The following is a 25,529-nucleotide window of genomic DNA, read 5'->3' as shown; positions in this document are numbered from 1 at the left end:
TCTACAACTTCATTACAATGATGATTTAATGTCAACAAACTCTAAACCCTAAAATGACTGTAGAAATTACAATTTAAACAACTTTACAGCTCAAGTAATACACAAGTTTTAACAGAAGAATTAATGTAATTGCTTTTATAAAATTATAATCTTCACATTTCTGACTTTAAACTCGCCAAAAATTGGCTCCATTCACTTCCATTGTAAATGCCTCACAGTAAACTCGATTTTTGCTTTTTATAAAGAAAAGGAGGGACGAGTCTAAACTAATTTTTGTGGTAATAAACATTACACCATAAATGCTGTAATTTGAACTTAACTTGTATTGAACCTTTAATATTCCTTTAATTGTATGGAGACAAAAAAAGAATGATAATGCAGTACTTATGTTTAATGTGCAGTCCAAGCGACATGAGGAAATACACTATTATTACACAAGTGCAATAAATTAAATGATATTAATTAAACATAAATACTATAAATTATATACAGGGTTGGGGAGTAACGGAATACATTTTTTAAAATACAAAATATAAATAACTGTATTCCACTACAGTTACAATATAAATAATTGGTAATTAGAATACAGTTACATTCAAAAAGTATTTTGATTACTGAAGAGATTATTTTGCATTTTATTGTCATTTGTTTCATTTAATATTTAGTCCTTTCAGATGGAAAACATTTATACAAATAAATGATGTGATCCAAAGTGCATTTGAACAGCAGTGAAACTCTTTCTTATGATGTGTTACTTTCATACGAGCAGACAGAGAAGTATGTTTGAAGTAAGTTTGGAGCAGAAGAAATAGAAATATGCTAAGCTATTTCTAGCCATTTTACATGCACACGTTACCAGACACGATCATATTTGTTTATCAAGAAAATTCACGTTGGATCATAATGTTTTTTTCAAGTAAGACCTTTGATATTAGGGCAAAAATCATATTCTTGATCATAATTTTTTTATTGTTTTCCTGTAAAAATATCTAAAAATCCATTAAAGAAGATCAATTAGATTTAGCTATTCATTAAGGTTTTTCAGGGAATGTATTTTTAACATGTGTATTTTGTCTTACTGTACTGGCAGAGTTTTTATAGTCAAAACAAGTGAAAAAATATTCCAGTGCTGAAGAAGTAATCCAAAGTATTTAGAGTACATTACTGACCTTCAGTAATCTAACGGAATACATTACAAATTACATTTTAAAGCATGTATTCTGTAATCTGTAGTGGAATACGTTCGAAAAGTAACCCTTCCAAACCTGTTTACATGGTAAAAGGCACAGAATTGTAGGAATCAGCCAAGAAATAGCCTGTCTAGAATCGCCACCCGATGGCGACTTGCTCCTATTAATCGGGAGTGGATAATTAAACTATATTTATAAAAATATGGCACGAAATGACCAATGGATCAACACGTTTGATAAATAGCAGTGATCCACTGTTTAAAACGTTAGAACAGTTTTACATTTTGTCATGCTTTTCATCTAAATGTGTTGTGTTCCTGAAGAGAGGGTCTATGAAAATAAAAGCGTGCATTTCTTGTATGATCTTTCACTCTCACTTTAGTTCGCAACAGGAGTGGCGAGTAATTTTGCTGTATTACGGGAGTTTATGCATTTGAGTTCAGAGAGAGCAACATCTCTGGGATTAGACTTAACAGTACGGTCTAAACCATGACACAACCCGTCATACTTTTATCTTTATTAACCTTTTTGGTTGGGGGGGTATGTAGTTTGCCTTCTCTCAAAAAATCAACGACATCAACAGTGTCATATAATTTAACTTACAATCAGACATCAGCTGCAAATGCAAGAGTGAGGGGCAGTATTAAAAATAGGACCACCGGCACTTATGGAAAAATTGCACCTACAAAAGTAAGTAAACTATTCAAGAAAATAAAACCCACCGAGGCGACCATCAAAGCTCCAAATCACACGACAGTGAAGCCATTCAAGACAATAGAAGGAGCCAGGAAAGTTCCGAAGCCCACTACATTAAAACCCCCTCAGGTGAGCACGAAACCTTTGAAAATTACAACTGTGAAGCCCACTGAGGTGATCACAAGAGCTTTGAGACCGACGACAGTAAAGCCAACAGCCTCAAAAACAACTGCAAAGACCACTGCAGCAAGCTTCAACACAGAGGACGTGAATGAAACCATTGATAAAAACGTGGAAAGGAGAGTTTGGAACACCAAAGAAAATGAAGAACCTCCAGTACTTGGTAAGGAAATGTCAATTAAGAACAATATACGTGGGTTTGTGATAAACATTTTAATCTTGTGTATATTAGGACTATATTATTCAGTATTTGTCTGTATTGTGTATGTTTATATTGTGCCAACTATCTATCCATTTATCCATCCATCTATCCACACATCAGTTCATCTTTCTGTCTAGCAAACATTCATCTATCCTTCCACCCATCCATCGATCATTCTATCTATCTTTTCATCTATCATCCCATCCATCTTTCCTCTCTTCCATCCATCCATCTTTCCACTCATCCATCCATCTATCTTTCCACTCATCCATCCATCCATTTATCTTTTTCCATCTATCATCCATCCAACCATCTGTCCATCTTTCTTTCCATCTATCTATCTTTCCATCTATCATACATCCATACATCTATCTATCTTTCCAGCTATCTTTTCACTCACCCATCCATCCATCTATCTTTCTTTCCATCTGTAACTTAGTTCAATGGAAAGGAGGAGGCGAGAACCGGCTTGACTATATAAATTATATTTTAATTATAAACTTAAACAAAAGACAACAACACACACATGACGGGCATGCCCGTAAACGATCTCTCTCCCGCACCATCCTCCGCAGTTGGCCTTTATCCCTCTCGGAGGCTTGATTAGCCTGATAAGGGACCAGGTGTGTAGAATCACGACCCGGCCCGCCCTCCGCCCTGCCATATTCCTCCCTTGCCCAAGCCCTGTCTGCCAGCAGGTCATCTCCTCCACCTGGATGAGGGAGGGGACATGGGGAGTAAAATTTAAACGAGAGGGAAAAGGCCAATGCGGCGCGGCAGTGAGCGAGAGAGATGAAGAAAAAAAAACATACTCGCCGGTTCTCTGATACACCGTCGCATGGTCCTCGATCACTCCTCCACCCTCTCAGGTGGACGATAGCCGCTCCTCCCCGGGCGGACCGGCGTCAGACCCACGACCCCCGGCGGACTGAATGCCCCTCCGCATTCCCGGCGACTCGTGGGGACACTCCTCCACCCCTGGAAGCGGCCCTACCGCTCCAGGCGGTCGGGGAGTCACTTCCCTCCTCCCCTCTTGGACGGCGGTCCTCTTTTGTCCCCTCCGCGTTTCTGGAGGATGGCAGGGCTCTCCTCCGCCCCTGGCAGCGGCTCCATCGCTCCAGGCAGTCGTGGAGTCCAGTCCGGCCGGCGGCCGTTCACCGCATCCAGGTGGTTCATCCTTACCAGATGCCTATTTGGAAACCACCTCAACTGACTCCTTTCGACACAAAGGAGCAGCGGCTACTCTGAGCTCCTCACGGATAACTGAGCTCCTCACCCTATCTCTAAGGGAGAAGCCCACCACCCTTCTGAGGAAGCCCATTTCGGCCGCTTGTACTCGCGACCTAATTTAATATAAAACTTAAACAAAAGACAACAACACACACGACGAACATGTCCGTAAACAATTTCTCTCTCCCGCACCATCCTCCGCAGTCGGCCTTTATCCCTCTCAGAGGCTTGATTAGCCTGATAAGGGATCAGGTGTGTATAATCACGACCCAGCCCGCCCTCCAACCTGCCACACCATCCATCTATCTTTCCACCCACCCACCAATCCATCATCCATCCATCTGTCTTTCCACCCATCATCCATCTATCTTTCCATCTATTATCCATCCATACATCTATTTATCTTTCCATCTATCTTTCCATTCATCCATCTCTTTCCATCTATCATCCATCCAACCATCCGTCCATCTTTCTTTCCATCTATCTATCTTTCCAGCTATCATACATCCATCCATCTATCCATCCATCTTCCTTTCTTTCCACCTATCCTTCCATCTAGTGTCCCATCTGTCTATCTTTCCATCCATCCATCTTTCTATATATCCTTCCATTTATATCATCCCATCCATCTATCTTTCCACCCATCCATCTATCATCACATCCATCTGTCTTAACACCCACCCACCCGTCCATCTATCAGCCCATACATCCATCCATCTTTCTTTCCACACACCCACCATTCCATAAACCATCTATCTTTCCATTTATCATCGTTCCATCTATCTGGATATATGGATCCATCTATCTTTCCACCCACCTACCCATCCATCCATCCATCCATCTATCTATCTATCTATCTATCTATCTATCTATCTATCTATCTATCTATCTATCTATCTATCTATCATCCAATCCATCTATCTTTTCACCCATCCATCTATCTATCTTTCCATCTGTCTGTCCATCTGTCATTCCATCTGTTTTTCCATCTATCCGTCCATCCGTCACTCCATTAGTTTTTCCATCCATCCATCTGTTTTTCCATCCTTCCATCCATCTATCAGTCTGTTGTTTCATTTGTTTTCTATTCATCTTTCCATCCATCCATCCATCCATCTAAATGGAAAAAAAAGCAAAACTGTAATAAACATATATATTCAGTAAATATACATGCGCACAGTTAAATTTATAGATGAATAGAAATTCATCTATATATCTGTCTGTGGTTGATTTGGATTTGTGAAATGTTTTGCCATCCTGTTTTTGAAAAATAAAAAGGCAGTTCATCAGTTCATAAATATCCATTCATGGATTCTCCGATATATTTTAGCGGGAGTGCTGTTACATAATTCTGCCCATATTCAAATGCTTTACTAATGGTCCTCTTCCTGTTTCCAAAGCCAATTGGGTCATATAAGTGAACGAATTCTCCCCACTCTGAGTTAAGCAAACAAATGACCGAGCCGAAAAGTATCATTTACATATTATATTCTAATTAAGGAATAATTTGGTCAGAATTATAGGAAAGTCTAAGATTCCATCATGTTGTATTACAGTTGACCTTGTAATCTTAGCTTTAGAATAATGAAAAAATACAGACTTGTGCATCACATCAGCTAGTATTATTGCTGATGAATGTAAGAGAACATTCTGTTCAGTCACACATAGAGGGAGGCTATCATTCAACTCAAATGAAAGTGTTTGTTTCAGGAACCCACTTTAAGCAATCTAGTTGTTTTATCACCACAAGTGACAGCTCATTTTCTTTATAATTTCTCAGTAAGTCTTTCGTGTGCCGTATTAGGGTGTTATAGCTGGTTTGTAGGGGGGAGATTGTATGAGAAGCCTAATTACATCTAGACCTCTCTAAAGACAAGCTCAGAGGTACTTCAAACTTAAACAGTGTGGATGTGTTTCATGTGAGGTACACAGGACACAAGACAAAACCTGGTTCTACAACCTTGCTGTCAATCTATCCATTTGAAGGATAACATTTTTAAAGGGCAGTATCTTAACATCACCAGTGCCAGGAAATCTTTTCAGTTTCACATGAATTGGGGAGGATTGCTGACTCAACAAACCATCGCACTGACTCACCGTCAAGAGCCAGATGTTTTTTCTCTCAAAGAGAGTCAGATCACTTTTACATGATGTACAAATACACAAGTTTAATAAGCAAGTGCTGTCTGTCGATTCAAATACTGAATTGCAAATAATCACATTATTTTTCAGTTAATCGCAGATTTTTAAAGTGCTCAAATTTGACTCTATATACTTATTTTCTTGTAAAAATGCATATCCTTCTTAGAAACAAAAGTAAACAATATGTAAAAAAATTGTTTTATTAACATTTTCCAAACAAAGCATTACACTGTATAATGACTGAAATGCACTAAAATAGCACCAAGTATCAAGTAACATTAAACATTTCCCAAAGTCTAAGAGCGATGTTAACTAATTTAAATATCTAGTCCCTATATTTTGCGGTTTCATTGCAATGGGCATTAAATCTTCACAATATTAACACTTTGCGTGAAGCTGAATTTACATGATTTGTTGCTTTGAACTCAACATTAAAAGCACTTGAAAAGAACGTCTTTTGCTTTTAGAGCTGGCACTGTCAATGTAATGATATTTCATCAGAATTACCTGGAACGTGACGCTGTGACGTTGTTTCCCTCCAGTGGGTGGCGTAAATCCTGCTCATCACATGTCCCATCTGGGTTAGTTTTGTACCAAAAATTACGGTTAAGAGGTTCTTTCTTCATCACTTGCTCATTGACACAGAATCGTGTGTCAATGACCCCACTGGAAACAGGGCAAAGGTTCCGGCCGTATTCCATCCAGTGTTCAGAGCTCACACAGAGGTGAATAAAATGTCAGAATGTAATGAGAAAATTGGTAAATGTAATAATCTTGATTAAGAGAAATTAGCGCATTTTAAATGAATTGCATACATTAACGTGTTAATTTTGACAGCTCTAAATGCTATACTTTATCTCTATCTACTGTATTCACCAGTCGTTACAAAGAAAATGGTATTGTAAAGTATAGATATGGAAATATTCAACAATGTTGCTTCTGAATATGCATTTTTGTTTTATAGACAAAGTTATGGTGAATTATCACTAGCATCGTAAAGCTTTAGCTTAAACTTAGTCTGAAAAAAAAATGGATGACAGTTCTATTTGTGAGGGCAGTATAATTATCGGAGTGGTGGTGGCGTAGTGGTTAAAGCACAGGGCTGTTAATCAGAAGGTCAGAGGTTCTATCTCCACAGCCACCACCATTGTGTCCTTGAGCAAGACACTTAACTCCAGGTTGTTCCGGGGGGATTGTCCCTGTAATAATTGCACTGTAAGTCGCTTTGGATAAAAGCGTCTGCCAAATGCGTAAATGTAAATTAACTTTTTAGAGAGGAATGGATGAACCATTTTTGCAGGAAAATTATAAATGTCAGTAATGTATGCCCAACAAAATCTGTGATCTGTGAAACCATTTTTCCTGTGTTGACTTAGAACTGATTTCCTATACATTACTTCAAATATGAGCTAATTGTCCTTTCAAACTGAGTTCCTCTTATTTCCTCTAGAAATTATTGTTTGTTTTTCTCTCTCAGTTCTAATTTCCCTCAATCGCCTTGAGACTGTGCCTGAAGGGGGTTTAATACTCTGGGTCTGGGAGTATTATATTTATGTAGAATTAACAGAGGAGACAAGCATGCATACATTGTTTTAGTGAGGGTCCCAAAGGCATCTGAGGAGACCATGTTCATATTACACCCAGTTCTATTTTCAATACTACATGTCAGTGTTGTATGTACAGCTCTTCAAAAAGTTGACCCTGGCAGAGGAGGAAGAGGCCAAACTGAATTCCTGAATACAATTGCTTCCTGTCTGTCCTGCAGCTGCACTACCTTTAAAATCTTGTGTACTGTATGTCACTGGGATTCTGTTTCTCTCTCTCTCTCTCTCTCTCTCTCTCTCTCTCTCTCTCTCTCTCTCTCATATATATATATATATATATATATATATATATATCTCATTTTCTGTCCCTCTTCTTTGCTTTTTCACTCCACATGTATCTGGCACTGATGCATCTCAATGCACTTTGTTCCGATAGGTTCAAATGCAGGAACAAGAACAAATTGCTGGCCACAGTTACAGTTGTTTTGTTCATTGAAGTATTGGCTGCTTAGAGAATTAAATCATTGTAATTATTTTTTGTATGATAAAAAATGGTGGTAGTGTGTTGGGTTGCCACCTGCTGTCCATTGCATTAAGATTTATTCAATTGGATTTAAGATGGATTAAATCATGTGTCTTTGCTGTCTCAGAATGTCCTCCTTTGGGAATGGAGTCTCTGAAAGTTAAAAACTCACAGCTTCAGGCTTCTTCTCACAAGCGCATGGGCCTGGGGCCACACAGGGGTCGACTCAATATACAGGTGGGCCTCAATACAGCCTAAAACTTCTGTAGTTTTACTCTGAATTGTACTTCTTCTCTCTGCATCAATATAAAGTTTCCATCATTAACAGTGTCTTTGGGTATTTAAGTTTGGTTCTTGTCGTTCCAAAGTGAATCTCTGTTTTGTGCTGTTTGGTTTTGAAGTCTGGTATTGAAGATGGAGATATCTATGATGGAGCTTGGTGTGCCCTGTACAAAGACAAGAACCAGTGGCTACAGATAGATGCTATGAAGCTCACACGGTTCACAGCAGTCATACTGCAGGGTCGCAGCTCCATATGGAGGTAATATGTCATATTTAATGTACAATATGCAATATCATAATACCATAATGAGAATACAGTAAATTAAAAGAATAACGTAATGTCACTCTTTTTCTGTAGCTTGGATTATGTAGAAACCTTCAAGGTGCTGGTGAGCAATGACACCATTAAATGGAAGTCATGCATGAACGGGACAGAGGAGGCGGTACGTTGGAATGTTTATCATTAAATGTAAAAAAGTCTCCTTTGTGTGTGTACATTATATACATTATAAATACTGCTGACTGCATTTATCTGACATGGACTCCCATTTTCTCTTTGGGTTCAGTACACGTTAAGCTCAGTCGACAGCATTTGTGGCACAATGTGATTACCAACAAGAAAATAATTAGACTCACCCCTCCTTTATTTATTAAAATATTAATAACTACAGTCTTGACCAACACAAAATAGGTATCGTTTTTAAAAGCTGGACTTTACAATGCATGTGGGTATTATGACCAAAACTGAACAAGAGCTTTGAAATTTGCATACAAATCAGAAGTGTTCTGTTTTTGATAATTTATTCATAATTTTTCACTGTACGTATACAGTAATTGTAATCTGTAAAAACATCAAACTGATTAAATAGCCATGTGTCATATGTCACTGGAAAGATCTCAAAAAGTAGAATACAACAAGCTTGTTTATTTTACACACAGACAAATATATAGAGAGTAATATCTAAGTATATGACTTTGAAATACATGTTACATGTAAATTGGTAAATTGGTGTTGCTTATATGCCACATTTTCACTTATAACTTCAAGAATAATAAACAGAACAGAAAATATCACATACCATTACTTGAAGAAGGCGATTATCTTTAACACGAGTCCACACACAATGTAATCTGATCATTAGATATTCCACACAAAGCACAATGTGCACACAGCACATAATGTGCTATCTTGTTAAAAACACTTTAGTTTTCCTGGATCAGATGACTTCATCAGAAATTATGTTGTGTGTTGTCCAGCATCATGGAACGCTAAATCAATCGTATTGGGATTCAGATTGCTCAAGCAATGGAGAGGTGGCGGCGGCGTAGTGGTCTAAAGCACATAACTGTTCATCAGAAGTTTGCTGGTTCGATCCCCACAGCCACCACCATTGTGTCCTTGAGCAAGGCACTTAACTCCAGGTTGCTCAAGGGGGGATTGTCCCTGTAATAAGTGCACTGTAAGTCACTTTGGATAAAAGTGTTTGCCAAATGCATCAAGCAGAGGTGAAAGTCATAAAAATATGGGCAGAGAGATTTAATTCTATTCATATTTCATTCATTCTAATTACATATGGCCACTAGGAGATTGCACCAAGTACATAACATAGACTCAATGATGGCTCAAATGACACAGAATGGAAATTAATAAGATCTCGTTATTCATGACTGCATGCTTTGGAGAGAGAGCATACCTTTAGTCATTGTTGTATCACACTTAATTCATGTTAACACATATAATGTTTACGTCTTATAGCTATACTTTTGAGTTTCCAGTGTGTATTTTAATATTTATGGACTTTCTCCATTTACTCCCATAATACGTGTCTCACACTGAAACCACATTTATGTCACAAAATCAGTCAGTTGAACTCGCTATATGATAAATTTTTATAATCGTTTAATGTTTTATGATGTATAATGTTAAATTTTACACCAACAACAGTCATAATTTAGTTTTTTCTTACCATTTTCTGCACTCTTTCTGACCCTTAGAATTAATCAGTTGTGTATAATTGTATTAATCTTATGTCAGTAAGTCGTGAAAGGTCTTTTTGGACTGGGGAGGTTTTGGTTGCTGGAAATTAGGGCTGCCATCAACCAAAGATTTTCCTAGTCGACTAGTAGTCATTAGTTTAAGCCATTAGTCGACTAGTTGTCCCACATTTATGATATGAATTTACTTACAAAAATATATATATTTGGCATTTTTGGCCTAACACTGTTCTACATTACAGAGAAATACTAAACCATAATAATGATCCTTCAAAATATACATTTTACAAGCGCACGCACGAAACGAGCCACAGCAACACCTGCAAAAGCGGTAATGATTCTGAATGTGTCGGAAAAACCAGCAAGGAATCTGTCTGAACATTTTGTTAATTTATAGAGAGAAATGCACATTAGGGTTGTGCCTTTGATGATGTCAAGATGATATTTGGCTCGTTTTCCCATTAATGTATTAAATTGTTGTTATTATTAGGCTATTATTATTATCAAATTAATATTACAAATAATTTGTCCATAGATACACAGACACGTGCTTGAAGAAACACTTTATTATATTATTAAGAACAGATGACAGAAAAGCCGTATATGTGCATGTATGACACGCTGATTGTATGCAGCATATACATCTGTGAATAAAACACATTATCATAATTATAATTGTTATTTTTACATTTATAATTGTTTTTATGTCTTAATATGTGTAAGTAATTTTCCGCCTGCATATTTAGACGGATTCTTGCCTGACGGTAAATGGAAAGGTGGTTACGTGTATATATATATATATATTTCTTTTATCACTTCATTATTTTATTTGCTTTTTCATTTCGTTTGGAGGACAATTTTGATTTAGAAATGTATTTGATTTAGTTTTTCGTTTTTAAAATAAATAAATTACATTTTCAATGCAAAATCACTAAAGCAAAATATTCACTGATCCCTCAGACCAGGGGTTGCCGATGTAATTGGATAATGTGATAAAAGTTAATATATATATATATATATATATATATATATATATATATATATATATATATATCGTGAAGGAGGGAACAAAACTAATTTATTCACACACATGATGAATGCACAGATGAAGTTGGTTCTTTGCCAGAGAAATATTGCCCTTCACAACTGTTGTAAAGCCATCTTTCAAAAAGTTGAACAACACACATTTTAATTGCACTAAATTTGAATTTTTAGTTCAAAAAAATAAATTAAGTTCAAAGTTTGAAATCAAGGTGTCTTGCTTTATTGTGTAGGCTTAACCCTAACCCTGCTTAATGAAAAATACCCCATAGTATGACCTAGCATCCATACATATCCATCTCCTTTACCGGTGTTCGGCGGTTTGCTGTGGAGTTCTTTTTTTCTGCGACCAACCAATCAAAACATGTTCGACCAAGACTCTTCTCATCGACTAACGTTTGGTCAACTATTAGGGGGCAACCCTACTGAAAGTTACAGTATGTTTTTATAGTACATTGATCTTATTTATTAAAAATCAATGAACATTGTATTTGTCATGATATGACCCATTTTAATTTAGGCTAAATTACAATTTTCCTGTTATTTAACAGAAAACAGTAAAAATAAGCCCCATTTTTCAGACAATTGGTTCCACCATTCACTGCTACTTTTGGATTCTAGCCTCAGTATCTTTGTGACATCATTATATTGAATCCATTCAACATTTTCAGCTGGTGCAGGTTGCTTTGCACTAAAAGAGGTTGGAGGCAGTCGCTGGCAGCAGTAGGGAGGGTTAAGCGGCTCTTTTGAAAAGAATAGCCTGCCCACTGTGGAAGCCACTGTGCCAGCCTCTTGCATCCACCTTCTTGGGCATAGATTTGCATGAGCAATCATGCCAGCTGCAACTGGCAACTGTCATTTGGATCATATCAATAGAATCACTCACCAGAATTAATCTTTTATGCAAACAGGTGTTTGAGGGGAGCCAGAACAGTGAAACGCCGGTCTTGGCAGTTATACCCGAGCCAGCAGTGGCACGCTACATTCGTATTAACCCTCAGACCTGGTTTAAGAATGGGACCATCTGCCTGCGAGCTGAGATTTTGGGCTGTGAGCTGCCAGGTATAATCAAAACAAACCATACATTGATCTTATATTTGGAAGTCTTGTCTGATTTTTTAACAACATGGAAATCAGAAGTAAATATTATATAATAAGCACAATTAGAATTTTAGTTATACAAATCATAACTACAGAACATCATATCTAAATGGTAACATTATGCTTTTGTGCATCAAATATGAGGAAATTAATATGAATTAACTGTACATTGTGTTTCGTTTAAGATCCAAACAATATCTACCCATGGCAAACGGAGGAGGGCACTAAGGACAAACTGGACTTTAGACACCATAACTACAAAGAGATGAGGAAGGTGAGGAAGATAGAGTCTGTGGTTTTTGTTGTTGACGCTAAAATGGTAATGTTGGGTTCGAGTTCACCTTAGTCGAGTCTGATTCAAAACCAAGAAACCCCTTAAGATGAAAAAAACCCTTACTGACAATACAATTATAGCTATTATGAAAAATTCCTGAGATTGATTCCTTCATGTCAATAATTACATATATTCATATTTTAAGCTTTTAACCTGAAAAAAAAAACAATGTGTCAAAATCAGGGTCGCAACTATCCATTTATGGACATAGATGGAGTTGAGTCCAGACTTGTGTAACCCAACTAAAATGTGTTCACAACCCATTTTACTTCTGTAATGTGAAGTATTTTTGAGTGAAACAGAATATTCAATGATAAAAAAAAATGTAGATTGGGACTTGATTTTATCCACTGTGAATTGATTGGATCATTCAAAGTTGTGTTACATAACAAAATGGTCGAAATTTAAACTGCCTTGGTGACATCAGTCAAAACAAAAAGTAATTTCTGAGTGGAACAAATTATTACATAAGTAGAGCACAACAGTCTCGTTCTGGAAGTACAATTCCATTCATTTTCTCCATATGGGAATATGCTAAGAATAAAATAATAATGATAACTTATAAATGTTTAAAGACAGACCTACCGTAAGCCCAAAGATTGCTAATAGATTGTTTATGCTTCTGTTGAAGTCATCAGTTTGGGTTATTTTAACTTCTTTTTAAGAAATCATGTTCAATAGCGGAACTCCTGGTAAAAACCTACACTACCCATAATCCTGAAGAGAGATTCACCAATCAAACAAACACAGCAAAAGAGCTCTGCAGCGTCCTCCCACTCCCATAAAGATCTGTGTTTCTAACATCTGGCCAACAGTGCTCGCCCACTTTTTCAGCCATCTGTGTTCTGGAAGTATTTTTCCCATTCATTTTTTGCATAGGCTTTTTCCAAAATCCTTCAAAAAAGAATTCTAAGCCATGAAACTGTTACGTTCCCGTGTTGTCTGCCCCGTGTTTTCTGTTTCACTCGTCACTGCTGACGTTCCATGTCACGCTCTTGTCTGGTTTCACTCTCGCTGCTCGTGTTCCCTGTCAGTCTGTCCGCTCTCTCGTGGTTACCCTGTTCCCTGTCTGTTCCGTCCAAGGTTACCCTGTTGTTCTCTGCCCTCTGTATCCTCCAGTATTTGGTTTGCCTTTTCCCATCGTGGATTTCTTGATTTGTTCCCGTGTTTGGTTTCTTTTGTGTTGTGTCAATAAAAGCCGCACTTGGATCCACACCCCCGTCTGCCTTCTCCTGTTTACACACATCATAACAGAAACAAAGCAACCCATTGTGAATCAACCCATTACAAACTTGGTTTTGAGGCAAAAACTATTTGAAAATCAAAAGACAAAAGTACCAGAGAATGTACATAATATTTTTTCGAGGGCACAAATAACAATCCCATGAAGTATTTCGAATTATGTAATTTAAAAAAAATCGAGGGAATATATAAATCTATTGATTTTAGGTTGTTGATAAGTATAAAAACAATATATTTTATGTTTATTACCAAATATTCCAATATGTACTTATACAAATATATAAGTAGTTTGAGGGTGAAGGAAGACCTATTTGGTTGCTTACTTCACAGTAGGTCATGTCATTGGACCCAGTTCTCTGATTGGTGAAGCTTTCTTTGCTTGATCTTGGCAATGTAGTTGTTTACCAGGAATTCTGCTATAAAACACGATTTTTAAACAATGAAGCTTAAATAAGATTGACTGATGGCTTCAACAGAAGCATATACCATTGATGAATAACCCCAGAGCTCATGATATGTCTGTATTTAAAGGTCACACACCCCACCTATTTCACAAGCACTCAATCTCAGTTATCAGACTCTAGTGACTAACTAGCCTTTAAAATGAAAATTGTGGAGACTGAAACTGCCGCTCGTTTGCTAATTTTGGTCTTTGCTTGTTTGAAAGTGAGATCTGACTCAGCAAAACTGTGCCTTTGATATCGACCCTGCCTTAATCTCCAGTTGGCCTTCTTTGGCCCAAGGGTAATCAGCGGGCCAAAGGCTCTTTGTCATTGGCCCAAGAAAGCCCAGAGGATGCACGATGAAGCCCCGGAAGTGAAAGTGGAAATGCAACTGGCCCTGGCACGTACTAGCACACCCTCATTTTGCCCAGTAATGGAAACGCAGCTATTGAGTTGGTATGCCTATACTCTCAAACTACTCATTTAATATATCTGAATATTTTAAACTTAAAAATGTATTGTTTCTATACTTTTAATACATTTTATAATCAATAGTTTTTTATTTTCCCATAATTTTTAATTTGATTGTGTCATTCACAATGCACTATATTATTGTAGTTCATTCCCTTGTGAGTAACACAAAGTGGAAAAGTGTCTTTTTCTGATTTTCAACAACTTTTTTGCTTCAAATTTAGTTTGTAATAATGCGATTCACTTCAGAGCTTAATGGTTTGCTTCATGGCTTACAATTCTTATGATGGGTTTTATGAAATCCCTCATGGGTAAAATGGGCACTATTGCACTCTGAACAACCATGAATGTGTATTAGGAAAGTAATTGCACTGTGATAAGGCCACCTCGCTGGCCCAATGGCAGAATCCAGTGAAGTGGTGAAGGTATCTGCGCGTTTGTCTTTTTCGTGCACATGTGGCTGTAGCGTCATAACTATTTGATTTAGTTAAGACCGAATCTGACTCCAATTTAATTAGACCTCAAATTTATTTCAGATTTGTGACAACAAGGATTTAACATAATCTACTAAAGGCAATAATTTCAGAATAAGTCAGAATAGAATCAAGTTTAACAATTTATTAGTCAGGTTCTAACAGAGTTTCAAATGGGCAAGGAGGAGGTGGAAACAAGCTGAACCATCAAAATAATGTTTTATGAAAACGTAAAGACACAAACATAAATACACATGGCGGCTGCGTGTGGCTCTCTCGAACTCGAACTGCCGCATCCGGCTCGGCTTTATCCTTCTCCTCGGCTGATTAGCCCGATTGGGGGCTAATCGGCCCAGCCCCGCCCTCCTCCTCGTCACACAGGTTAATATGTATCAAGCCAATTACATAATGAATCAATTAAAAAATAATCAATTCAAAACTTATAATGCTCAAAGATGAATCTTAAGAGTAACAGATGCAGACCTGACATACATTTAATCTAAAAAGTACGTAGATTAAACTACAGGGATTTCTGACTACAGAAAATTCCAATGAACAATGTGTTACATTTCCTTAAATACCCAAACCAGAGAAAAAATAAACAAAGGGAATTTGGGAGTGGTTAGGTTTGGTACTCCTGTATGGATCTGCATAAAGGAGGTAATTTAGATGAAAGGCCAAGGAGGGAGGCATACCCCCATGCAGTGGCAAGAATTTCTCTACATTTTTAAAAGTGTGTTACCAGAAATTCTACTGTTGTGAGACCATACTACAAGTCGCACTGAGACATTTTAGATAATACCAAATGTGCCTAGTTACATTATTTGTATACATCAGATATGATATTTTGTTACATACAATTCTTAGGTGAGTTTGAGGTGATTCTGAGCTGAAGGGGAACGAAGGAGGGGGGGCAACCATGGGGAGTGAATTTGCAATCTTTGCTCGGTGGGGTGTGGTGCCTCAGGAAGAGATGTTAATTGTGAGAAGTTTCATATGTTGATTTTCTCGAAAGACCTTTGTTGTCTCAGTCAGCAGTGCTCACTGAATCCAGACAGCTTGGCACCCACCGCCTTACATTCACTGCAAAAAACATTTTGTCATTAACTTCAATGTACCTAAAATAACTCGTTAGAAAACATCCTGGAAAACCTGGCATTTTTCAATGCAGTTTTCTAGTCATGGAAAAGTCATGGAAAATGAGAACTTAAATGTCCTGGAAAATAATCACATGTCCTGGAAAATATTTTAGCATTGTAAAACTGTTTGACTGTGTCTCAAGATTTTTGTTACATGTATACATAATAAATGATTCATTGAAGAATGTGAAAAACACGGACGGAAACATAGAATCCATTTATAAAAATGATACAAATTATGAAACAGAATTTGACCAAATTTTACATATTTAAGATGAAAATTAATGTTTGAAAGTACAATTAATCAAATTTAAATCATGATATGTCCAATTGTGATTATTAAACTGCAAAAAGCTACAATTTAATTCAATAAATAAATCTGTGAGCTTCAAAATGAATGCGTAAATGAAAAAAACCTCATCATGATCATCACGCACGCTCTATGTTTGTGTAGTGCATGACAGAGAGCAGAGCGCTCTGAAGTGCATGGGCTATATATTTATTTGATTAAATTACAGCTTTTTAGGGTTTAATAATCACACTGGGCCAGGTAGTGACCTGCTTATCCGGAGGTGAGGAACTACAATCAAAAACGCACAGAAACGGCAAAATAAAAGCTGTATTTAAATGTACACATGAAATTGGGAAAAAGACAGAAATGCTGTTTATTGCTACTGTATAGGAATGTAATGATTTTTTTTTAAATAGTGCAAAGTTATTTTGAAAAATTAAATCAAATTATATTTTTTTTATTTGATTAAAGGTTTGATTCATTAATTTGATTAGACACCAGTTTTATCCAATTTTATTAAACTGTCAAATTCGGAATTCAGAAAAAATAACCATCCAATAATCACAATAAACATCATGACCTCTCATGTGTTTTTGTTTAAATATTAAACCCGTTGGGTGCATAACATTTCCTGGAAATGTCTTTGAAAATTGTGCCTTGAAAATAATGGGAACCCAGTCCATAAGGTAACAGCTGCAAAAAATCCACTTTTTACAACGTGGGATCAATTTTGATTTCATGTTAACCAAGTATTTTCTATTGAAAATTGCTCTTTGAGGAGATCGGCTGCTCACTAGCCAGTTTGATTGACAGAAAAAGTATTTCAGTCTAAAGAGAACAAGATCTGAAAGCCGTGGAAATAAACACTTTTCCAGGTTTTGTCACACCAGTATGTGAGCACTGCCTTGCACTTCACATGTGGTCAGTCTGACCGCTGTTACGCAACATGTCTACATTAACACATTCCTGTGGGCATTTAACAAAAAGCACACAGAAAGATAAATACAGGAATGATTAAGTATATTCTTAATTCCTGCATCCTGGGTTTGTTTTAAAGATGAATTACAGGGTTCCCGAGCATCCTGGAAAACCTGAAATCTTGCAATGAATTTTTCCAGTCATGGAAAATTTGTGGAACATGAGAAAAATAACATTTCCTGGAAAATGATTTGTCCTGGACATTATTTTAATATAATGAAACTGTTTGAATGTGTCGCTAACAAGGTTTTTGTTATATGTAAAAAAACGAACAAAAAAAAACCAAGGTAATAATTGGGACTTGGGATAGGTGTCAAATACAAAAATTAATGTTCCCTTTACAAAAAGCTTCACTATGATGCTGCGCTGAGAAAAGCGCTTTGGGAACATCCTACGTATGTGTGACCAGCTGTGAATATGTGTGTAACACGTCAATGAACATTGACTGGAATTTATAGCCTCGGTTGGTGAAATCATTAGATGCACCTGTGGCCGGGCTATAAATAGATGCGTCACCAGCGTGTCGTCAGATCCTTTTTCTTCAGAGCCATTCTGTGTGTGTGTGTGTGTGTGTGTGTGTGTGTTTCACAAGCCTGTCAAACTTTCTTTCCTCTGTTAGGAGTTAGAATTAGTTAGGCAGTGCACAGTGAACCTTTTCTCCTTTCTCTTCTTTCTTAAAAAAAAAAAAAAAAAGAGAATAACTGAAAGTCGGAGCAAACGATGCGTGTTCCTTTGTTTACGCTCTATGACCAAGAGGGACACACATCATTTTTGCTTTGTTTGTTTGGGGGAAGAGCATGCTGCTCTCGCGTTGGAGCGGGGCGGGTGCGAGCATTGCGATCTGCTTTCGGGCAAAATGCTTCACGTTCGCCTCGCTTGCTTCCGGGAGTCAGCGCCCACACTTCATTCGTAAGGCTCTCTCATGGATCTGGTTGAGGAGCGAGAGACGGGTTCGTCCCTTTCCCTCGCTCTCTCCCCAGATCCAGCTGATCCTTCTCATAAGCCTGAAGCGCACCTTGGCGCCTCTTCGGTTTACGAGGGGGACGCTGAATCTATGTACGTGCCATGCACAATAATAAAGCAGCTAACATCAGACCCCCCCAAAAAAAACTCCAAACAAGAAGACAAATTTCTGTCTGGTGGCCAAAATAAATAAATAAAATAAGGGAAGGGAACACTATATCAGTCCCTTCCTTTTTCTCTATTACTTCCATAACAAGTATTCTCATTCATGGAGGAATACTTATACTTCCCATGTCTTCGTGCCCTCGACGGTGACATATTGAACTATCGTGGGTGCTGAAGCCCTGGGGTATTCGGTGATGCCGCCGGTAGAAGAGACACTTGCAGGTTATCTCTCACCTGGCTTGGCATCATCGCTAAAGAGACCCACTCTCCCCACAAAGCTGTGCATGACCATCTCCACGCTTGTGGGGAAGGCTTATCAGGCAGCAGGTCAGGCTGGTACTACCCTGCACACTATGGCAGTGTTACAGGGGTACTAGGCTAATCTGTTGAAGGACCTGAGTGTGGGCACCATGCTCGACGAAGAGGCTTTCTCTGAGCTTCGTCGAGCCACGGACCTGTCTCTCTGCACGACCAAGCAGACGGCCCGCACCATTGGCCGGCCTATGTCTGCTTTGGTCAGCACGGAGAGACACTTATGGCTTAACTTATCAGGCATCAAAAACAAAGACAAAAACTTTCCTTCCCGATGCCCCAGTTTCGCCTTCTGGTTTATTTGGTGACGCTATGAATATAGCCCCGGTCCTTCTAGACAGGAGGCTCAAAAACAAAGCGTGGCGAACCGTACTCCCCCTCGTAAAGACTGGGGTACCTCGCCCTCAGCAGCCCCCAAAGCAAGACCTCAGGGCAGTTATTTCTAAAAGGGAAAAACCCTGATGGTTTTTTGTGGGGGTAGCCCTTCTCAGGACGGGGCGCGTGTATCATCCACTTCGGCCCTCGCGGTACCTCCACGAAACCTCTCCATTCCTGCCGCCTCTGGTGTTTCGGGAGTTTAGAGGCTTCCAATGAAAAGTTGGTTGTACCGTTGTTTCCTGCCTTAGTCCAGGACGCGGAACACTCGATATCCCCTCAACAGGAAGTGTCAAAATTAATACCCATCTCAGAGAACCTGGCAGCGTGGGAACTTCTGCCAGGTATTTCTATGTGGGTCCTAAGAACAGTAGAGAATGGCTACAGAATTGAATTCGCTCGCCGCCCTCCGTGTGTCAACGGCATGGTCCCCACTACTGTAAACCGAAGCAGGCATGTCTACTGTGGAAAGAACTGCAAAATCTCTTGGTCTAAGGGGCCATAGAATGTATTCCCCTTCCAGATAAAGAGTCAGGTTATTACAGCAAATACTTCCTGGTTCCCAAGAAGGGTGGGGGGTTGCGTCCGACCTTAGATCTTCAAGGCTTGAACTGCTCAGTCAGGGTGTTCAAGTCCAAGATGCTAATTGTCAAAACGATCGTGTCACAAGCCCAACATCACATTTGGCTGGTCTCGATCGATCGAGACCAGCCAAATGATAGAAATTCTGCTGATAGAAATTCTGCTGATAGAAATTCTGCTTTTCTCCTCCTTTCAGCCTAGCCCTATTAACCCACACATTCACGAAATGCATGGATGCAGCACTGGCTCCTTTGCGACTCCAGGGCATCCACATTCTGAATAACATAGACGACTGACTGATACTAGCGCAGTTCCAAGAACTGTCAGTTCAGCTCAGGGATATTGTATTAGCACATCTGGTTTCTCTGGGTCTGAGACTCAATGTCAAAAAGAGTGTTCTCTCTCCCACCCAGGAAATTACCTTTCTGGGAGTTATGTGGAATTCGATCACCATGCGGGCACAGTTGTCTCCCGCTCTAATCATTCCCATTCAGAACTCCCTAAGCAAAGTCAGGCAGGTCAAGTTTGCACTGTTCATCAGTATCAACGAATCTAGGTCTCATGGCGTCTGCGTCTATGGTGATCCCTTGGGACCTTCTGCACATGAGACCGTTTCAGCTGTGGCTAAAAGCCAGGGGATTTCACCCAAGGGCAGTCCCCTTAGACAAATAAGGGTTACGCGCCGAGCGCTTCGTTCCCTTTCTATGTGGTTCAGACCCTGGGTCCCATGCTAGGTGCATCGTGTCATTGCGGGTTGCTAACGACAGACGCCTCCCTGACGGGCTGGGTAGGGGTCTTAAGTGGTCGTCCAGCTCAAGGGGAATGGGAGGGTCATCAGCTCGATTGTCACATTAACTGTCGCAAGTTGATGGCTGTATTTCTGGCCCTGAAATACTTCCTCCAGAGGCTGCCATGTCTTGGTGCGGGTGGACAATACAGCAGTAGTCTCTTACATAAACCATCAAGGAGGTCCACGTTCACGTCAGCTGAATTTTCTGGCATGTCGGATTCTCCTTTGGGCCCAGGGCAAGCTCCTGTCACTCAGGGCTGTTTATATCCCTGGATGCCTGAATGTGGGAGCAGATTTACTGTCCAGACAGAAGATACCGACGGGGGAGTGGAAACTCCACCCCGAGGTAGTGAAACAAATCTGGGTGAGATTTCACAGGGCAGAGGTGGACCTCTTCACCACCTAACAGACAGCGCAATGTCCCCCCTACTTCTCTCTGAGTCAACCAGCCCCCCACCTGGGTCTGGACGTGATAGCGCATACAGGGCCCAGAATGTGTCTGTTTGCGTTTTTGCCCCAGTTTCTCTGCTCCCGGGAGTCTTGGCCAGAGTTCGCCAGCAAGGGTCTTGCCTCTTACTGATAGCGCCAATTTTGTTATGGAAGAACTGTCAGCTGGCATATGCCCTGCAACTCTCAAAGCTTTCTGCTCCCCGCCGTTTGTAACGCCAGAGCAGGAGAGACTTCACAGACTTTGTCCAGTCCGTGCCCTTCAGACTTACATCCACCGCACTAGCCAGTGGCGTAAATCAGGGCAATTATTAATCTGCCATGGGAACCGCAACAGGGGGGCGGCCGCCACCAAGTAGACTATGTCGCATTGGGTGAGGGATGCTATTGCCCTGGCCTACAAGGAGCGCTGTCAAGCTTCGCCAGTAGGTTTCAGGGCTCACTCTACCAGAGGGGTCGTCTCCTCTAAAGCCTTGTCTAGAGGGGTCCCTCTGCAGCAAGTTTATGATGCGGCAGGCTAGTCTTCTCCGCACACATTCATCAGATTTTATAGTTTGGATGTTCATGCTACTCCGGGCTCTTATGTCCTTGAGTCGACATCTCAAGCTCATGTCTGAGACCTCTCGCGTTCTTGTGAGCTTTCTACACAACCGTAGGGGGTCCAGACAGCCACAGTGCGGCGGCGTGGGTATTCTCATTCCCAAAGCGCTTTTCTCAGCGCAGCATCATAGTGAAGCTTTTTGTAAAGGGAATGTCTCGGGTAACGTAGTGTAAACCTCTTTCCCTGAAAAAGGCGGAACGAGATGCTGCGCTTCTTTGCTGCACTGGGATGCCCCAGGACTGCTCTTCAGAAAAATTATCTGACGACATGCTGGTGACGCATCTATTTATAGCCCGGCCACAAGTGCATCTAATGATTTCACCAACCAAGGCTGTACCGATGATTTCACCTCTACTTTGCTCCGACAAAATAGTTTAAGTATTGATATCTTGCAAATTATGTTTTTAATTTCATTCTAACAATGCTGTTGAGTTATCTACAAATAAAATTATTATTAAATCGACATTTAAATTGTAAAATTTAGACAATATTGATGGTTGGACCGCTGATTTTTTTACGAATAAACTCATACCACAAGGTGATAAGTGTGGTGATGTGGCCTTTACTGCTTACCTCAGGATGTAAATTAATTTTAATACGTAAATGCCAAAAATAAAATCTCGATTTAAGTGGACATGTGAAATGGAGAAGAAAAAAGACAAAAATGTATTACAACTGTGTAGTAATGTTTACTATAGTTAAATAATGTTGTATTAAAGCAATAGCTCACATCTGTGACGTTCTGTTGTGCAGGCCTTCATGTGATAAAACAAAACTCTAGTGTTTTGAATTTTGTATAAAAGCACTTCATTTGATAAAAAAGAATGCAATGTTATGTAAAAAATAATAATAATAATTATTATTATTATTATTATTATTATTATTATTAATTAAAATCATTATATTTTTGTTTAATTAAAGTTTTAATTAATGAATTTGATTAGACACCGTTTTTATAATACAATTTAAGTAAACTGTCGAATACGGAATAAAAATAAACATCCAATAACCACAGCATCATGACCTCCTGTGTGTTTTTGCTTCAGTATTACACCTATTGGGCACATAAAATGTCCACTGGAAAATTGTGCCTTGAAAATAGTGGGAACCCTGAATTACCATTTGTTTTGACATATCAATGGGGCAGTGAATGCTTTGTTGAATGTGTGAGATGAATGCAAACCTTTTCTTCCTTTCTTTCAGCTCATGAAGTCTGTGAATGAGATGTGCCCAGATATCACCCGCATTTACAGCATTGGAAAAAGTTACATAGGCCTTAAACTGTATGTGATGGAAATTTCAGACAATCCAGGAAAACACGAGCTGGGTGAGTCTGAGCCCAGCCTGTTTCTTTAGCCTGCTTTCAAAATCCATTGAAATTATACCTCTTTTCGGTACCAACTTAACAGTTAACTTTTGTTTTGCAAGAGAATTTGAGGCCAATGGCACTGATCCACTCAAGTTATAGGAGATTAATGTCATCAAACAATACTTTTACAACGTAAGCACCAGGGTGATCTATTAATCTCTGGTGTTATCTGTGTTTTGTTTTATAGTGAGTTTGAATATAGACCAACAAATCTACTCTCCCTCTCTCATTTGCACTGTCCGTTTACACTGGGCTGCTCTTGTGTTTGCATTGGCCAGTGATGCAGGTATTGGTTTTGCAGTGAGACAGGTTGCCAGCTCTGGCAGTGGTTTACGTATTTTTTGCCAGCTCTCATAATGCGGGCTGGAGCCAGAGATGCCATCGCAGAGAACTGTGGCGGCAGACCTCAGATAAACACATCTAGAGAAATGAAAGTGGGAAGAAATAACCTCACACTGTGTTTTAAAATCAAAGCTTTTCTCAAGTGGATCAAAGTATTTGGTGGTTCTTTTTAATAGAAAATGTATCTCCGGGCACAGTGGAAAAATGCCAATATACAACACTCGAGTCTCAGGAAATAGATCGCTTAATCTCACTTGCATGTGTTTATTTAACGAGTACACAGTCGTTTCAAAGGAATAATAATGCATTCATGTGCTCTAGTGTTACAAGACACATAATTTACAAAACTGACCAAAAGGCAAATGGAAAAGAGACATCCTCAATATTTGAGGATGATGAATGCATCATTATGCATCATTGTTTTGGTTGTATGCTTCATGCGAATCAGACTTATGTTGGAGAAGCTACTTTGTAGCACTGTAGCATGTCAAGCTAATAAATAATGTACACTAATAAAAAAAGAATTGGTATAACAAATTTCCATCAAATGCAACTGAGTAATCTTTAACTAACTAATAATTTAACTAAAAAAAGTTGTATTATTTTAAATTTGTTAAAGTTTAAAGTTTGCTCAAGAGCTGTTTAGTCAATTTGTGGGCAGCCGGGAAGTCTAATTGCCATGGGTTCCCTTGAGAGTTTCCTATGGGTTTTTATAATGGGGTTTTTAAATTTATGAGTAAAATTATATCATAAATGTAAATAAAATAAAGTGATAAACGTTACTTCAACTTGAATAGAGGTTTTGCTCTACAACATAAATTACACACAGTCATAATTCAAAAATGAATTTTGAAGCTGTCGTGCATTTCATAATTCACGTTGGAGGTATGAAAGTGTATAATTTTTGTTGTGGATCAAACCGTTCATGAACCGTCAAGTAATGTTAACCCCAGACCTTATTTTACACATAAGTTCAAAAACCATTATAAAAACCCATAGGAAAATCTGATTGTGTCTGACTGTGAATAGTGCATTTTTGCATTGACATCGGTTACACAGAATTTCTGTTTTTGCGTGATGCTGCACCTACGCCACTAATTATATTGGGTAAGATGTCTCAGGACACTTTTTCAATGATATCTTTCAGTGAGAAGGAACGTTTTCTGCGCCATTCCATAAAAATTAAAAAAAATGCTTAAAACACCTCCCCTTTTTGAGTTTACCCAATTTTGTTGTCCAAAATACGGTCAACAGGAATGCATATTTTACAAACTACTCCCTAAACCAAAACCCAGCCCTAAACCTTATTTAATGAAAAATGCAACCTCACAATCACACTTACCATTGTTTATGTGAATGCGATTACTTTATGGTTTCCATGAGACCATAACCCGTGTCTCAGAGGTAGCTTGTGCAACCCACTACCTTTGCCACTCATTTTTCACATGCATATGATTTTGAGATTCACCGCAAATGTTTGCCAGAAGTTTGCAGCTTTTCACCTGTAGTGGTGAACCTGTCGTGCAGCAAATCTTTGGCTACAATGGACAATTTGCCACAAGTTTGCCACAAAGCTCATTTGCATGTGAAAATGCAAGTTTGTGACAAATTTGCCATGAACTCTTGATTTTTGTAAGTATCAAAGGTAAAGGTGATCATGGCTTAAAGGTGCTGTAAGCGATTTCAGCAGTTCTAATTCCACGAGTCTGAGCCGCTGGATTAGCCAAAATCCAAAATCTCGAACTCCAAAGATACCAAAAGCTTTATTGTGAGCAGATATGGTTGTTAAAAACAACAGCAGCAAAATAGCACCCTCAACTGACAATGAGCAACATGGCATAAAAATGGCATTATGCCTCAAAATTTAGCTGCAACTACAATACTATGAAAACGTGCTAAATTATTGACAGGTCGAAAGCATAATTTCCTGCGGCCCACAGACACATATTTGTGTGCTGTTTACAGAGTCTAGAGCTGTCACAGAGACTGGTGAGATTTGTCATGACACTTATTTCATTAATAATTTTCAGGGAATAGGAACATTTGTTGCATTTGTTGCAAATGATGCAAAAATGTCTGATGGGA

At 38.8% G+C, this 25,529-nt stretch overlaps 1 protein-coding gene across 1 annotated transcript in view; it reads left to right on the top strand.

Annotated features, from left to right (window-relative positions):
- The first annotated feature begins 1,620 nt into the window (after nt 1–1,620).
- The window catches only part of LOC127659834 (probable carboxypeptidase X1), a 45,513-nt gene continuing 21,604 nt past the window's right edge, over nt 1,621–25,529 (top strand). Inside the window, exons 1-7 of the mRNA XM_052149781.1 lie at nt 1,621–2,229; nt 7,835–7,944; nt 8,109–8,248; nt 8,348–8,432; nt 11,937–12,087; nt 12,312–12,400; nt 22,937–23,060. Of these exons, the coding sequence (XP_052005741.1) occupies nt 1,680–2,229; nt 7,835–7,944; nt 8,109–8,248; nt 8,348–8,432; nt 11,937–12,087; nt 12,312–12,400; nt 22,937–23,060 (1,249 nt within the window). The 5' untranslated portion in view covers nt 1,621–1,679. The remainder of the gene's footprint in view (nt 2,230–7,834; nt 7,945–8,108; nt 8,249–8,347; nt 8,433–11,936; nt 12,088–12,311; nt 12,401–22,936; nt 23,061–25,529) is intronic.

Source organism: Xyrauchen texanus, chromosome 19 (genome assembly GCF_025860055.1).
Source record: "Xyrauchen texanus isolate HMW12.3.18 chromosome 19, RBS_HiC_50CHRs, whole genome shotgun sequence".
Classification (NCBI taxonomy): Eukaryota; Metazoa; Chordata; class Actinopteri; order Cypriniformes; family Catostomidae; genus Xyrauchen; species Xyrauchen texanus.
The sequence above is the reverse complement of the archived record's forward strand: the minus strand, read 5'-3'. Positions and strand labels throughout refer to the sequence as shown.